The sequence below is a fragment of the Rhinichthys klamathensis genome, unplaced genomic scaffold, assembly GCF_029890125.1.
Source record: "Rhinichthys klamathensis goyatoka isolate OS25496 unplaced genomic scaffold, OSU_Roscu_1.1 h1tg000331l_1, whole genome shotgun sequence".
Taxonomy (NCBI): domain Eukaryota; kingdom Metazoa; phylum Chordata; class Actinopteri; order Cypriniformes; family Leuciscidae; genus Rhinichthys; species Rhinichthys klamathensis.
The window spans coordinates 29,411-47,494 of NW_026606846.1; the positions used below are offsets into that span (position 1 = coordinate 29,411).

General features: G+C 40.6%; 1 protein-coding gene across 1 annotated transcript; it reads left to right on the top strand.

Annotated features, from left to right (window-relative positions):
- Positions 1-1,892: 1,892 nt before the first annotated feature.
- On the top strand, positions 1,893-16,664 carry zgc:65811 (uncharacterized protein LOC393524 homolog). Its single transcript, XM_056272201.1, has 9 exons — positions 1,893-1,949; positions 2,819-2,929; positions 4,857-4,959; positions 5,057-5,154; positions 10,452-10,526; positions 10,618-10,719; positions 10,971-11,060; positions 16,167-16,250; positions 16,374-16,664. The coding sequence occupies exons 1-9, from the start codon at positions 1,893-1,895 to the stop codon at positions 16,512-16,514; spliced, it is 861 nt and encodes a 286-aa protein (XP_056128176.1). The 3' UTR covers positions 16,515-16,664.
- The last annotated feature ends 1,420 nt before the right edge of the window (positions 16,665-18,084 follow it).

The window sequence follows — 18,084 nt, forward strand, 5'->3', positions numbered from 1 at the left end:
ATAATATATCATGGAGTGGTTATAAGACATTTCCCTTACAGTAAAATCAAAGCTGTGCGCAAAAGTACACATGAACAGAACATTCACTAAAACTGTCCAATTACAAGGCTTTACCAAATCTAATTAGTAGGTAAGCGTTATTGCTGTTGTTATGATTATTCATGAGATGATACAGCATAAGGCATTATGCATGTATAATAATGCATTATGAATACCCTTATGATGCATTATAAATGCAGGCTTCATAGAAAGTGTTACCCTTTTTTAGTGGGGGAGGGTGTAGTCGTACAGATTCAAGTACTCTTGTTATGTATGGATTGTTTTAGTTATGATTATTAGTTATGGTTTATTAAGTATGCTGACGTCGCTGTGGTGTTTAGCACTTAACACTAGGGGGCGATGGTGAGTCACACGGACAGTCATTTCAACACACTGTCAAACTACATCTCTTGTTGTGTTTGTTGGATTTTGCCGAATGTGACAGAATAAAAGAGCACATGTGTGTGTCCTGTACAGGTGTGTGTGTTAGAGCTGAAACCGCACATGTGTGTGTCCTGTACAGGTGTGTGTGTGTTAGAGCTGAAACCGCCCATGTGTGTGTCCTGTACAGGTGTGTGTGTTAGAGCTGAAACCGCACATGTGTGTGTCCTGTACAGGTGTGTGTGTTAGAGCTGAAACCGCACATGTGTGTGTCCTGTACAGGTGTGTGTGTTAGAGCTGAAACCGCACATGTGTGTGTCCTGTACAGGTGTGTGTTGGAGCTGAAACCGCACATGTGTGTGTCCAGGTGTGTGTTAGAGCTGAATGTTTCCAGTTCATGCATTGTACCGGATTTAAGGCTAATTTTCATCCGCAGTCCCCAGGCAGGTCAACACTAACATACAATTACACACACAATACCTGTGTGTTCACATACAATATGCACACACACTACATGAGCGTCTCTAAAGCAGATATTAACTGTCTCAGCAGGGAGTGTTTCTACACATGGATTATAATGTGCTGTTTACTCTGAGGAAAACAGATCAGATCCAGCCTCCTTTATCAACACTACAAATGTTCTGGAAGATAGAAAAGACACACACACACACACACACTATACTATCAGGGCCACACACACACAAAAAATCAATTAAACTCCAACAATCTCCATGTTTACAGAGTTGGTTTGATTTAAAAAAAGATTTTAAGTTCAATTTAAAAAGAGAAAGAGCTTTCCACACTTGTATATGGTCTGGTAGGGCAGTCCACTGATTATAGCGCCACTATATCACCCTATCAATCGTCCAAATGCAGAACAATTATGTTTCTCTAAGATCCTACAATGACGAAAATGGGTTGTCTTTTTAAATCTACAAATGTTAAAGTGTGTTTATATATGTTTTTTTCGGGTTTAATCACAGCTCCACACAGACAGTAAGGCATGTGAGAAAGGGTTAGCATGCACACAAGTCTTAGCTACATCACCAGAGAGACACTGGCTAATATTTGCCAAGTTATATTTAATATTCCTCACTATTTTCTTCAAATGTTTTGTAAAACTGAGATTTGAGTCCAATATTATGCCAAGATAATTGAACTCGTGAACTATTTCTATCTTTTCCCTATGAATAAACATATCAACATGAGGAGATTTAACATTTGTTTGTGAGAAGAGAATGAGTTTAGTGTTCCGGCTAAGAGGCGATTGCTCTCACAGCTTTCGGCCGCTCAGCTGCTAACTCCTGTTCTCGCGTGTGTACGGACAACAGTATCCTCAGCAAACCATCCCTTCACACGTAATGTACACACTAAATCATAAGGGACCTTACACTGATCCTTGGGGTACACCTAATGTAAATTGCAGGACTTAACCCCTTTCATTTTTACACATTGTTCTCTATTTGATAAATATGAGGATACCCAAGCTAAAGCTTCAGATGAAAACTGAGTTTAGAAAGGAGAACTGTGTCAAAGGCTTTACGCAAATAAAGTAACAATGGCTCGTTTCCACGCAGTCTCAGGTTACGACTGTTAGCATATTCTGTTTATCTATAAATGGGTTTATGTGAATGCTAGGGTTGGTCTCCAGGACTCTCGCTGTGAGACGCCACGGTCACGGGCTCGGCTCCAGAGTCCTGCTGTAGTCCTGGCCAAACTGGACCCGGGTTAGTGCAACATCCCCGGAAAGCAGTAGCAAGATAAGCCACGAGTCTTCGAGCGATCTCAGCGCGTCCATGACTCTAAACACATGAATAATTGCATGATGGCCGAGTAAGTTTTGATGAAAACGTAATAATTGTATCTGATCTTATTAAAAACACACAGTTTAATGTCGAAAGCGCTGGCTGGATGCAGAATTGACAGTGATGTCTGTATTCTCAAGATGTGCGTTATGTATAAAGTACAGTAGTGGTCGTGACTCACTCCCCGTGTTCATAGGAAACCGGTGGGTTATGGTTTCGATTCAGCAGCACAGAAACTCTCGTCAACCCGCTGACGTCACTCGCGCGGGGGCCAATGAGCGCGCGCGCTCTGACGCGGGGACGCGAGTGTGTGTGTGTGTGTGTGTGTGTACACCTCAGCATTCAGCACCCACAGACAGTGAGTGAACAGTGAACGCGACCGCATCTATCCGGAGTAACCAGACAAAGCACAGATCTTATTCAGTAATAGACCAGGCAAGTGTATTTATATATAGCGCATTACATAAACCATGGCCATTCAAAGTGCTTTGCATAGAAAAAAAAAAAAAAAAAAAATTTAAGAAAAGAAAAATAACTTATATAATTGTTTTTGTGTTATTAGGATAGCCCATTAAGACGTCATCCACTGGCAGTGCTCGGTTGGGGTCATTAATAATCTTTTTCTTGCAGTGAAATACATCGTGATGGACGGGTGCGCGCAGTTGTGTAAATGTTTCCTGATCTTGTTTAACATTCTGTTCGCTGTGAGTATGTCTCAATATGTCTTTTATTCAGATTTACTTGTCTAAATGTCTCGTTTGATAAAAACGTCGAATAAATGTACTAAACGGCTTATAAGCGCTAGTTTCGCTTTCAGCGCATTCGCAGGTAAAGCTCGCAGCTTCGGTGACGTAGTGTCACGTGTGGCGTTCATTCCTGGAAATAATTCTTGATATCAAAAATTCAATTTGCACTAAAATGCTAATTCTTGGTATCAGAAATTGGATTGTGAATTTTTATTATGATTTCGGATGTATCACATTGGAGTTTCTACTAGTAAGAAATCAATTCTTGATATCAACAATTTAATTTGAATGGCAGTCATACCTGTCAACACCCGTTTTTCCCGGGTTTCTCCCGTTTTTAGCCCTATCTCCCAGACCCCTCCCGGTTTGTTATTTCTCCCGGGAAACTCCCGTAATTTGCATGGCCCAACTCCTTTATGAATAATCGGACCAATATGTTTGTCTAATGTTGACCAGTTGCCAGATTGTATTAAATGCATTATATTCACACAATCCACAGACCATTTACAATTTCAACCCGTTTGTCACCTCAACCTGGCAACCTATAACCCAGTTGCGCAGTCGCGGAAAGTTTAACCCGAAAGCGAGCCGATAGACATGATGGCAGGTGAAGGTGGTGTCCCCGTAATGAAACTGAAGTACAGTTTGTAACGCGTTGCTTCAGGAAGATTAGGGATAGCTCACAACTGAAGTTATTGCATGAAGAGGCCAGACAGACTCACGGAGGCGATTGGCATCTCACAACTCGCACTTTATTCCCAAATCGAACTCGTGTAGCCTAACTGTCTGTCACACGTTCTACCGTCCACATCGTTACTTAATAAACAAAATAAGATAAAAATTAGCATCAAACAGAAATGACCCGCATACATGGGGTGTTCGAGGCCCAATACTGCCGACAGTTCAACAGGGAGCGCACAGCTCTTAAAGGGGCCACGCCTTATTTCCAGTCGTTACAAGTTGTACATTTACCCCAACCCTCAAATCATGATGATGATACAGTGATGTGTGTGTGTGTGTGTGTGTGTGTGTTTCAGCTGGTGGGTTTGGGGCTAGTCTCTCTGATGATGATGATGATGATGATGATGATGATACAGTGATGTGTGTGTGTGTGTGTGTGTGTGTGTGTGTTTCAGCTGGTGGGTTTGGGGCTAGTCTCTCTGATGATGATGATGATGATGATGATACAGTGATGTGTGTGTGTGTGTGTGTGTGTGTGTGTGTGTTTCAGCTGGTGGGTTTGGGGCTAGTCTCTCTGATGATGATGATGATGATGATGATGATGATACAGTGATGTGTGTGTGTGTGTGTGTGTGTGTGTGTTTCAGCTGGTGGGTTTGGGGCTAGTCTCTCTGATGATGATGATGATGATGATGATACAGTGATGTGTGTGTGTGTGTGTGTGTGTGTGTGTGTGTGTTGTGTGTGTGTGTGTGTGTGTGTGTTTCAGCTGGTGGGTTTGGGGCTAGTCTCTCTGATGATGATGATGATGATGATGATGATACAGTGATGTGTGTGTGTGTGTGTGTGTGTGTTTCAGCTGGTGGGTTTGGGGCTAGTCTCTCTGATGATGATGATGATGATGATGATGATACAGTGATGTGTGTGTGTGTGTGTGTGTGTGTTTCAGCTGGTGGGTTTGGGGCTAGTCTCTCTGATGATGATGATGATGATACAGTGATGTGTGTGTGTGTGTTTCAGCTGGTGGGTTTGGGGCTAGTCTCTCTGATGATGATGATGATGATGATGATACAGTGATGTGTGTGTGTGTGTGTGTGTGTGTGTTTCAGCTGGTGGGTTTGGGGCTAGTCTCTCTGATGATGATGATGATGATGATGATGATGATGATGATGATGATACAGTGATGTGTGTGTGTGTGTTTCAGCTGGTGGGTTTGGGGCTAGTCTCTCTGGGAATGTGGCTCAGATTCGGCGCTGAAACCAGAGGATTCTTCGACATCGATCTGAATACGGCACAGTTCACTATCGGTTAGTCCTTCTAGAGTTTCTCTGTGGCATCTGTGGAACTGCATGATATTAGCACTGCTGTTCTCACTGAGTGTGTGACGTGTGTGTGTGTCCGCAGGTGTGGGCGTGCTGATCGGCACGGGTGCGCTGATGCTGCTGGTCGCTGTGATCGGAGACTGCGGCGCGTGTAACCACAGTAAATCTGCTCTTGGTGTGGTGAGGAGAACACTCGCTTTACACACACACTGACTCACGAGACAGAGATAGCTCGAGATGAACTCTACAGAAGTGTGTGTGTGTAGAGATAGCTCGAGGTGAACTCTACAGAAGTGTGTGTGTGTAGAGATAGCTCGAGGTGAACTCTACAGAAGTGTGTGTGTGTAGAGATAGGTCGAGATGAACTCTACAGAAGTGTGTGTGTGTAGAGATAGCTCGAGGTGAACTCTACAGAAGTGTGTGTGTGTAGAGATAGCTCAAGGTGAACTCTACAGAAGTGTGTGTGTGTAGAGATAGCTCAAGGTGAACTCTACAGAAGTGTGTGTGTGTAGAGATAGCTCAAGGTGAACTCTACAGAAGTGTGTGTGTGTAGAGTAGGGCTGCAACAACTAATCGATAAAATCGATTATAATCGATTATGAAAATCGTTGTCAACGAATGTCATTATCGATGAGTTGGTCTGCTTACGTCACGGGGAGCGTTTACTGGTACGCACACACACACAAAGGTCTCTCTCCCTCAGCTGCTCTGCCGAGCGCGCGCGCTACACGGTTTGGAGCAGTCTCTTCTGTCTCGCATGCGCGCTCTAGATTTCGGGAGTTTGAACTAATTCGCGGGCATCAGGGAGCCGCTATCAATATGCGGGAGACTCCCAGAACTTCCGGGATCTTGGGATGTCTGTATTTTGTCTCGAGCATCAGGTTGCGCAATCAGTTCGCTCGCAACATAAGTGATGGATTAAAATAGCGCTACCGCAGAAATATTAAATTAAAACGGTCTTTACAAAGTGAAGCACTGAATATAAAGGCAGTTAATAACAGCAGCAGTAAAAGATTGTTTTTTAGTCACTGTACTCAGTGGTTTTCAGCGAATGTTTGTGCACTAATGCATCATTTCTCCTGTCCTTTACTCAAGCCTGTTAGCTCCATTCCGTTCTCTTTTTATAGCATTGTCTACTAAGTTTTAATTGTTTTTCAAACGCGATCTACTGCGGCTCTGTTCACACAATTGTTTTCAGTCTTTCTATATTTATTTAATCAATTTATCCTTATATTATATTCTTTTATATATTATATATAATATATATTATATTCTTTATCCTTATATTCCTTATATATAATTAATTTTAAATAAAAATTAAATGAATTATACATTTTAGATGTTTTTAGTTTGTTTTTAGTTCAGATATTCACATCTGAACAACATGTCTGTGTAAATTTGTTTTAACAAAAATTGTGTTAAAACATAATATGTTGGATATCATTTTTTTTAACAATAATCATGGTTGTCAACTTGCCATCAGCAATTATCATTAAAAACAATGCAAATATTGATATTAGTAAAACTCAATGTGTGGCTTTTGCACTTTTTAAAGTACCCTTTTACACATAAATATCCTGATTTACGGTTATATTTAGTTATAAAAAAAAAATCTAATTTAATTTCTATCCGATTAATCGAAAAAATAATCATCCGGTTAATCGATTATCAAAATAATCGTTAGTTGCAGCCCTAGTGTAGAGATAGCTCGAGGTGAACTCTACAGAAGTGTGTGTGTGGAGATAGCTCGAGATGAACTCTACAGAAGCGAGTGTGTAGAGATAGCTCGAGATGAACTCTACAGAAGTGTGTGTGTAGAGATAGCTCGAGGTGAACTCTACAGAAGTGTGTGTGTGGAGATAGCTCGAGCTGAACTCTACAGAAGCGTGTGTGTAGAGATAGCTCGAGATGAACTCTACAGAAGCGAGTGTGTAGAGATAGCTCGAGGTGAACTCTACAGAAGTGTGTGTGTGGAGATAGCTCGAGATGAACTCTACAGAAGTGTGTGTGTGGAGATAGCTCGAGATGAACTCTACAGAAGTGTGTGTGTGTAGAGATAGCTCGAGATGAACTCTACAGAAGCGTGTGTGTAGAGATAGCTCGAGATGAACTCTACAGAAGCGTGTGTGTAGAGATAGCTCGAGATGAACTCTACAGAAGTGTGTGTGTAGAGATAGCTCGAGATGAACTCTACAGAAGTGTGTGTGTGTAGAGATAGCTCGAGCTGAACTCTACAGAAGCGTGTGTGTAGAGATAGCTCGAGATGAACTCTACAGAAGCGAGTGTGTAGAGATAGCTCGAGGTGAACTCTACAGAAGTGTGTGTGTGTAGAGATAGCTCGAGCTGAACTCTACAGAAGCGTGTGTGTAGAGATAGCTCGAGATGAACTCTACAGAAGCGAGTGTGTAGAGATAGCTCGAGGTGAACTCTACAGAAGTGTGTGTGTGGAGATAGCTCGAGATGAACTCTACAGAAGTGTGTGTGTGGAGATAGCTCGAGATGAACTCTACAGAAGTGTGTGTGTGTAGAGATAGCTCGAGATGAACTCTACAGAAGCGTGTGTAGAGATAGCTCGAGATGAACTCTACAGAAGCGTGTGTGTAGAGATAGCTCGAGATGAACTCTACAGAAGTGTGTGTGTAGAGATAGCTCGAGATGAACTCTACAGAAGTGTGTGTAGAGATAGCTCGAGATAAACTCTACAGAAGCATGTGTGTAGAGATAGCTCGAGATGAACTCTACAGATAGTGTGTGTGTAGAGATAGCTCGAGATGAACTCTACAGAAGCGAGTGTGTAGAGATAGCTCGAGATGAACTCTACAGAAGTGTGTGTGTAGAGATAGCTCGAGATGAACTCTACAGAAGCGTGTGTGTAGAGATAGCTCGAGATAAACTCTACAGAAGCGAGTGTGTAGAGATAGCTCGAGATGAAATCTACAGAAGCGAGTGTGTAGAGATAGCTCGAGATAAACTCTACAGAAGCATGTGTGTAGAGATAGCTCGAGATGAACTCTACAGATAGTGTGTGTGTAGAGATAGCTCGAGATGAACTCTACAGAAGCGAGTGTGTAGAGATAGGTCGAGGTGAACTCTACAGAAGCGTGTGTGTGTAGAGATAGCTCGAGATGAACTCTACAGAAGTGTGTGTGTAGAGATAGCTCGAGATGAACTCTACAGAAGCGTGTGTGTAGAGATAGCTCGAGATAAACTCTACAGAAGCATGTGTGTAGAGATAGCTCGAGATGAACTCTACAGATAGTGTGTGTGTAGAGATAGCTCGAGATGAACTCTACAGAAGCGAGTGTGTAGAGATAGCTCGAGATAAACTCTACAGAAGCATGTGTGTAGAGATAGCTCGAGATGAACTCTACAGAAGCGTGTGTGTAGAGATAGCTCGAGATGAACTCTACAGATAGTGTGTGTGTAGAGATAGCTCGAGATGAACTCTACAGAAGCGAGTGTGTAGAGATAGCTCGAGATGAACTCTACAGAAGCGTGTGTGTGTAGAGATAGCTCGAGGTGAACTCTACAGAAGTGTGTGTGTAGAGATAGCTCGAGATAAACTCTACAGAAGCGTGTGTGTAGAGATAGCTCGAGATGAACTCTACAGAAGTGTGTGTGTAGAGATAGCTCGAGATGAACTCTACAGAAGCGAGTGTGTAGAGATAGCTCGAGATGAACTCTACAGAAGCGTGTGTGTGTAGAGATAGCTCGAGGTGAACTCTACAGAAGCGTGTGTGTAGAGATAGCTCGAGATAAACTCTACAGAAGCGTGTGTGTAGAGATAGCTCGACATGAACTCTACAGAAGTGTGTGTGTAGAGATAGCTCGAGATGAACTCTACAGAAGCGTGTGTGTAGAGATAGCTCGAGATGAACTCTACAGAAGCGAGTGTGTAGAGATAGCTCGAGATGAACTCTACAGAAGTGTGTGTGTAGAGATAGCTCGAGATGAACTCTACAGAAGTGTGTGTGTAGAGATAGGTCGAGATGAACTCTACAGAAGCGTGTGTGTAGAGATAGCTCGAGATGAACTCTACAGAAGCGAGTGTGTAGAGATAGCTCGAGATGAACTCTACAGAAGCGTGTGTGTAGAGATAGCTCGAGATGAACTCTACAGAAGCGTGTGTGTAGAGATAGCTCGAGATAAACTCTACAGAAGTGTGTGTGTGTAGAGATAGCTCGAGATGAACTCTACAGAAGCGAGTGTGTAGAGATAGCTCGAGATAAACTCTACAGAAGCGTGTGTGTAGAGATAGCTCGAGATGAACTCTACAGAAGCGAGTGTGTAGAGATAGCTCGAGATGAACTCTACAGAAGTGTGTGTGTATAGATAGCTCGAGATGAACTCTACAGAAGTGTGTGTGTAGAGATAGGTCGAGATGAACTCTACAGAAGCGTGTGTGTAGAGATAGCTCGAGATAAACTCTACAGAAGCGAGTGTGTAGAGATAGGTCGAGATGAACTCTACAGAAGCGTGTGTGTAGAGATAGCTCGAGGTGAACTCTACAGAAGCGAGTGTGTAGAGATAGGTCGAGGTGAACTCTACAGAAGCGTGTGTGTAGAGATAGCTCGAGATGAACTCTACAGATAGTGTGTGTGTAGAGATAGCTCGAGATGAACTCTACAGAAGCGTGAGTGTAGAGATAGCTCGAGATGAACTCTACAGAAGTGTGTGTGTAGAGATAGCTCGAGATAAACTCTACAGAAGCGAGTGTGTAGAGATAGGTCGAGATGAACTCTACAGAAGCGTGTGTGTAGAGATAGGTCGAGATGAACTCTACAGAAGCGTGTGTGTAGAGATAGCTCGAGATAAACTCTACAGAAGCGAGTGTGTAGAGATAGGTCGAGATGAACTCTACAGAAGTGTGTGTGTAGAGATAGGTCGAGATGAACTCTACAGAAGCGTGTGTGTAGAGATAGCTCGAGATAAACTCTACAGAAGCGAGTGTGTAGAGATAGCTCGAGATAAACTCTACAGAAGCGTGTGTGTAGAGATAGCTCGAGATGAACTCTACAGAAGCGAGTGTGTAGAGATAGCTCGAGATGAACTCTACAGAAGTGTGTGTGTAGAGATAGCTCGAGATGAACTCTACAGAAGTGTGTGTGTAGAGATAGGTCGAGATGAACTCTACAGAAGCGTGTGTGTAGAGATAGCTCGAGATGAACTCTACAGAAGCGAGTGTGTAGAGATAGCTCGAGATGAACTCTACAGATAGTGTGTGTGTAGAGATAGCTCGAGATGAACTCTACAGAAGCGTGAGTGTAGAGATAGCTCGAGATGAACTCTACAGAAGTGTGTGTGTTGGCATAGTAGAATGCAAACCCTGCTCTGCAACTCAATGCAGTCGCTGTCTAGAGAAGCTGAGAGAGTCATGGCTCTTCATTTTCTTTTCTTCTGTGTGTATCTGAGAAATAACATGACAATATTGTGTGTCTGTTGTGGATGAACTGTGTTTCTGTTTTTCTGATGTTCAGTTTTCTGGCCTGCTGTCCTTCCTGATCATCATCGAGATTTCAGCAGGTGTGATGGCCTTCATGATGAGTGGAAAGGTAAACACACACACACACACACACAGAGCATGAGCACATGTCTGTATAACAGTGCAGACCTGAAGGCAGTTGTGTGTTTGTTGTGTTGTAGGTGTCCGAAGAGTTGGCAAATTTCTATGCCACGATCTACGCTCAGTATCTGAACACCAGGAGTCCTGGTCAAGCCATAACGCTCAAACTATTCCACAACACTGTAAGACACACACACACATACACACACACGCACGCACACGTGCACACACACACACACACACACACACACACATTGTTACTATACTGATGTAATCCAATTTTTGAACCTCCTTTTTAAACATGTATCCCTCACAGAAAACATAATGAGGGGCGTGGCCTGAACCCTGAATACACACGTCATTATGAGGACATTGGGTTAGGGCTCATGATGTGGGTAAACCATCTAACATTCGTGTGTGTGTCTGTGTGCAGTTCGACTGCTGTGGCATCGGTGGACCAATTGAAGTGTTGGTGCGTGACACCTGTCCAGAGGGCAACATCCTGAAGCAGCTCACATTTCCCGTGAGTCACTTCCTGTTTGACTTTAGGCCCATTCACGCCAAAAACTATAACCATACAGATAACTATAACGATAACTATATTAGTGTTCACACCAGCGGACGATAACTATAACGATAACTATATTAGTGTTCACACCAGCGGACGATAACTATAACGATAACTATATTAGTGTTTACACCAGCAGACGATAACTATAACGATAACTATATTAGTGTTCACACCAGCGGACGATAACTATAACGATAACTATATTAGTGTTCACACCAGCGGACGATAACTATAACGATAACTATATTAGTGTTCACACCAGCGGACGATAACTATAACGATAACTATATTAGTGTTCACACCAGCGGACGATAACTATAACGATAACTATATTAGTGTTCACACCAGCGGACGATAACTATAACGATAACTATATTAGTGTTCACACCAGCAGACGATAACTATAACGATAACTATATTAGTGATCACACCAGCGGACAATAACTATAACGATAACTATATTAGTGTTTACACCAGCAGACGATAACTATAACAATAACTATATTAGTGTTCACACCAGCGGACGATAACTATAACGATAACTATATTAGTGTTTACACCAGCAGACGATAACTATAACGATAACTATATTAGTGTTCACACCAGCGGACGATGACTATAACGATAACTATATTAGTGTTCACACCAGCGGACGATAACTATAACGATAACTATATTAGTGTTCACACCAGCAGACGATAACTATATTAGTGTTCACACCAGCAGACGATAACTATAACGATAACTATATTAGTGTTCACACCAGCAGACGATAACTATAACGATAACTATATTAGTGTTCACACCAGCAGACGATAACTATAACGATAACTATATTAGCGTTTACACCAGCAGACGATAACTATATTAGTGTTCAGACCAGCAGACGATAACTATAACGATAACTATATTAGTGTTCACACCAGCAGACGATAACTATAACGATAACTATATTAGTGTTTACACCAGCAGACGATAACTATAACGATAACTATATTAGTGTTCACACCAGCAGACGATAACTATAACGATAACTATATTAGTGTTCACACCAGCGGACGATAACTATAACGATAACTATATTAGTGTTCACACCAGCGGACGATAACTATAACGATAACTATATTAGTGTTCACACCAGCGGATGATAAATATAACGATAACTATATTAGTGTTTACACCAGCAGACGATAACTATATTAGTGTTCACACCAGCAGACGATAACTATAACGATAACTATATTAGTGTTCACACCAGCAGACGATAACTATAACGATAACTATATTAGTGTTCACACCAGCAGACGATAACTATAACGATAACTATATTAGTGTTTACACCAGCAGACGATAACTATATTAGTGTTCACACCAGCAGACGATAACTATAACGATAACTATATTAGTGTTCACACCAGCGGACAATAACTATAACGATAACTATATTAGTGTTCACACCAGCGGACGATAACTATAACGATAACTATATTAGTGTTCACACCAGCGGACGATAACTATAACGATAACTATATTAGTGTTTACACCAGCAGACGATAACTATATTAGTGTTCACACAAGCAGACGATAACTATAACGATAACTATATTAGTGTTAACACCAGCGGACAATAAATATATTAGTGTTCACACCAGCAGACGATAACTATAACGATAACTATATTAGTGTTTACACCAGCAGACGATAACTATAACGATAACTATATTAGTGATCACACCAGCGGACAATAACTATAACGATAACTATATTAGTGTTTACACCAGCAGACGATAACTATAACAATAACTATATTAGTGTTCACACCAGCGGACGATAACTATAACGATAACTATATTAGTGTTCACACCAGCAGATGATAACTATAACGATAACTATATTAGTGTTCACACCAGCAGACGATAACTATATTAGTGTTCACACCAGCAGACGATAACTATAACGATAACTATATTAGTGTTCACACCAGCAGACGATAACTATAACGATAACTATATTAGTGTTCACACCAGCAGACGATAACTATAACGATAACTATATTAGCGTTTACACCAGCAGACGATAACTATATTAGTGTTCAGACCAGCAGACGATAACTATAACGATAACTATATTAGTGTTCACACCAGCAGACGATAACTATAACGATAACTATATTAGTGTTTACACCAGCAGACGATAACTATAACGATAACTATATTAGTGTTCACACCAGCAGACGATAACTATAACGATAACTATATTAGTGTTCACACCAGCGGACGATAACTATAACGATAACTATATTAGTGTTCACACCAGCGGACGATAACTATAACGATAACTATATTAGTGTTCACACCAGCGGATGATAAATATAACGATAACTATATTAGTGTTTACACCAGCAGACGATAACTATATTAGTGTTCACACCAGCAGACGATAACTATAACGATAACTATATTAGTGTTCACACCAGCAGACGATAACTATAACGATAACTATATTAGTGTTCACACCAGCAGACGATAACTATAACGATAACTATATTAGTGTTTACACCAGCAGACGATAACTATATTAGTGTTCACACCAGCAGACGATAACTATAACGATAACTATATTAGTGTTCACACCAGCGGACAATAACTATAACGATAACTATATTAGTGTTCACACCAGCGGACGATAACTATAACGATAACTATATTAGTGTTCACACCAGCGGACGATAACTATAACGATAACTATATTAGTGTTTACACCAGCAGACGATAACTATATTAGTGTTCACACCAGCAGACGATAACTATAACGATAACTATATTAGTGTTAACACCAGCGGACAATAAATATATTAGTGTTCACACCAGCAGACGATAACTATAACGATAACTATATTAGTGTTTACACCAGCAGACGATAACTATAACGATAACTATATTAGTGATCACACCAGCGGACAATAACTATAACGATAACTATATTAGTGTTTACACCAGCAGACGATAACTATAACAATAACTATATTAGTGTTCACACCAGCGGACGATAACTATAACGATAACTATATTAGTGTTCACACCAGCAGATGATAACTATAACGATAACTATATTAGTGTTCACACCAGCAGACGATAACTATAACGATAACCGTATTAGTGTTCACAGCAGCAGACGATAACTATAACGATAACTATATTAGTGTTCACACCAGCAGACGATAACTATAACGATAACCATATTAGTGTTCACACCAGCAGACGATAACTATAACGATAACTATATTAGTGTTCACACCAGCGGACGATAACTATAACGATAACCATATTAGTGTTCACACCAGCAGACGATAACTATAACGATAACTATATTAGTGTTCACACCAGCAGACGATAACTATAACGATAACCATATTAGTGTTCACACCAGCAGACGATAACTATAACGATAACTATATTAGTGTTCACACCAGCAGATGATAACTATAACGATAACCATATTAGTGTTCACACCAGCAGACGATAACTATAACGATAACTATATTAGTGTTCACACCAGCGGACGATAACTATAACGATAACTATATTAGTGTTCACACCAGCAGACGATAACTATAACGATAACTATATTAGTGTTTACACCAGCGGATGATAACTATAACGATAACTATATTAGTGTTTACACCAGCAGACGATAACTATAACGATAACTATATTAGTGTTCACACCAGCAGACGATAACTATAACGATAACCGTATTAGTGTTCACACCAGCAGACGATAACTATAACGATAACTATATTAGTGTTCACACCAGCAGATGATAACTATAACGATAACTATATTAGTGTTTACACCAGCGGACGATAACTATAACGATAACTATATTAGTGTTTACACCAGCAGATGATAAATATAACGATAATTATATTACTGTTTACACCAGCAGACGATAACTATAACGATAACTATATTAGTGTTCACACCAGCGGACGATAACTATAACGATAACTATATTAGTGTTCACACCAGTAGACGATAACTATAACGATAACTATATTAGTGTTCACACCAGCGGACGATAACTATAACGATAACTATATTAGTGTTCACACCAGCAGACGATAACTATAACAATAACTATATTAGTGTTCACACCAGCAGACGATAACTATAACGATAACTACATTAGTGTTAAATACCAGCGGACGATAACTATAACGATAACTATATTAGTGTTTACACCAGCAGACGATAACTATAACGATAACTATATTAGTGTTTACACCAGCAGACGATAACTATAACGATAACTATATTAGTGTTCACACCAGCAGACGATAACTATAACGATAACTATATTAGTGTTTACACCAGCAGACGATAACTATATTAGTGTTCACACCAGCAGACGATAACTATAACAATAACTATATTAGTGTTAACACCAGCAGACAATAACTATATTAGTGTTCACACCAGCAGACGATAACTATAACGATAACTATATTAGTGTTCACACCAGCAGACGATAACTATAACAATAACTATATTAGTGTTAACACCAGCAGACAATAACTATATTAGTGTTCACACCAGCAGACGATAACTATAACGATAACTATATTAGTGTTTACACCAGCAGACGATAACTATAACGATAACTATATTAGTGTTCACACCAGCAGACGATAACTATAACGATAACTATATTAGTGTTCACACCAGCAGACGATAACTATAACGATAACTATATTAGTGATCACACCAGCGGACAATAACTATAACGATAACTATATTAGTGTTTACACCAGCAGACGATAACTATAACGATAACTATATTAGTGTTCACACCAGCGGACAATAACTATAACGATAACTATATTAGTGTTTACACCAGCGTATCATTTACATTTAGAAAGATTTTTAAAACTATATCTTTATCTTTATAGTTATTATCAATGGTGTCAAGGGTTTTTTAATTTTATTTCTGCATGTGTGATGTTTGAGGAACGAAGCAGACGCTCATCTTGTGTGTGTGTGTGTGTGTGTGTGTTAGAGCTGTCCCAGTGTGATCCATGACATGTTCAACTCGAGCGCCCCAATGGTGTTGGGAGGGTTTCTAGGGACGGCAGGAATCATGGTGAGTCCATCTGAACACACACTGCAGTTTACATGCTCTCACATCCACACACACTGGAACCGTGTCCAGTACTGCACGCTGATCTGTGTGTGTTTGTCTGCATGTGTTCCCGCTCATCCCCAGATGTTGGCGCTGGTGTGCAGTGTGGTCTTCAGCAGACACATCTCACAGTCTCGCGCAGCTCCTACATACGTGCTCCTGACCAATCAGCCGTCGCTCCTGCTTCCTCATGCTCATGTTCCTCACGCAGCGCAGCAGATATAACTGTCTCTCGCTCGCTCTCTCTCTCTCTCTCTCTCTCTCTCTCTCTCTGTCTGGCAGTTGGTGGCGCTGGTGTGCAGCTCCTTTCTCTATAAAAGTCTGAACTCGCCTGGCTATTCGACTCCATCCTACTACTGAGAGCCAATCTGACCCTCCACTCGTCTGTGTGATGGAGGGATGAACACGTCCATCGCCGCGCAGTTCGACAACCACACCTGTGTGTGTGTGTGTGTGTGTGTGTGTGTGTGTATCCAGAATACACACCTGTGTTTAATGTTTTTTCTTGGTTATGTGAACATTCCATTTGATTATTTTGCAAACATTGTTTTAAAGGGGTCATATAATAGTACATGCACTTTTACAAGTTGATTGTACTGAAATGTGTGTTGGCAGTGCCTGTACACAACCATCATATAATGATAAAAATCTAACAAACTGATACGGTTAGACAGATGTGTCCTCAGAGACTCCCGCTGCCATTCTTTCTCCAAAATATACCCTCAACTGTTGTCAAGGCAACACTCCACTTGCGTTGTGTCTAAACACCGAACAGAGGGGCGGAGTCAGCTAAGCTCATTATCATTTAAAGGCACATGCACTGAAACGGCGTGCTGAAAACAGAGCTGTTTTTGACCAGGTAAAATTAGTGTTTTCTTACAATACTTACAATGAGAATTTTTAATTAAAGTATATTACAAAGTTTTCATTTAGACCCTAAAGATTCATATTAACTTGTACAAAAATGGCATTATATGACCCCTTTAACGTTACTTTTGAAAACATCCCCCACATCACTTGAACAACCAACTAAAATGTTTCAGAAAAACATTCCATGAACAATGTATAGATAATGTTTTTGTTCTAACGTTTTTAGAACATTATTAAAGACCAGATAACTTTGAATGTACGTTCTATTAATGTTACAGGATGAACGTTTGTTCACAACTTTGAGAGAACATTGCCAGAACGTTCGTTACAGTTCTGAGAACGTTCCCTGTTAGCTTCGCATGAACATGTTCAAACTCAACCTATTTACACATTTCATTTTTTATTGCTTTAATCTTCATTTTATAAACTTTTCAGTTCTGAATTCTGCATAAACACTGTCTGTTACAATTTCATCCTGAATATTTCAATTTCTTGCTTTGTTGTATACGATTAAAACATTAAAGAAATTTTCACAAACCCGTCTCAGTCGAGTGCATTTCATCAGATGTTGAGCTTGGATGGTGGTGAGAGGTCAAAGGTCAGAAGTCATCAAATCTGTGATGGAAGGGACTTGTGCACATGGAACACGTCTTCAAGTGCCGGTCTGCGAAGATCATGCCGAACTTGCCAGATTGAAGGACTCCTCAACACATCACATTCACTTCAAACTGACATAAAATAAATATGCAGAATCTCACTTTTTCCTGCGATCAGCTGTGTGTGTGTGTGTGTGTGTGTGCAGTACACGAGTGTGGCCACTAGAGAGCAGCAGCTCTGTTACATACTCAGTGAGGTCTCTGTATTTCTGTCACAAGTAACATATACACTACTACAGTATGTACTTAGACTATGCACTCAATGCTGT

Bases quoted from the DNA above. Each gene is read 5' to 3' on its own strand.
- zgc:65811 (XM_056272201.1), top strand. From the start codon at position 1,893: ATGAGGATACCCAAGCTAAAGCTTCAGATGAAAACTGAGTTTAGAAAG. The intron at 1,950-2,818 runs GTCAAAGGCTTT...ATCCACTGGCAG, and splicing joins AGTTTAGAAAGGAGAACTGT to TGCTCGGTTGGGGTCATTAA. The intron at 5,155-10,451 runs GTGAGGAGAACA...TCTGATGTTCAG, and splicing joins GTAAATCTGCTCTTGGTGTG to TTTTCTGGCCTGCTGTCCTT.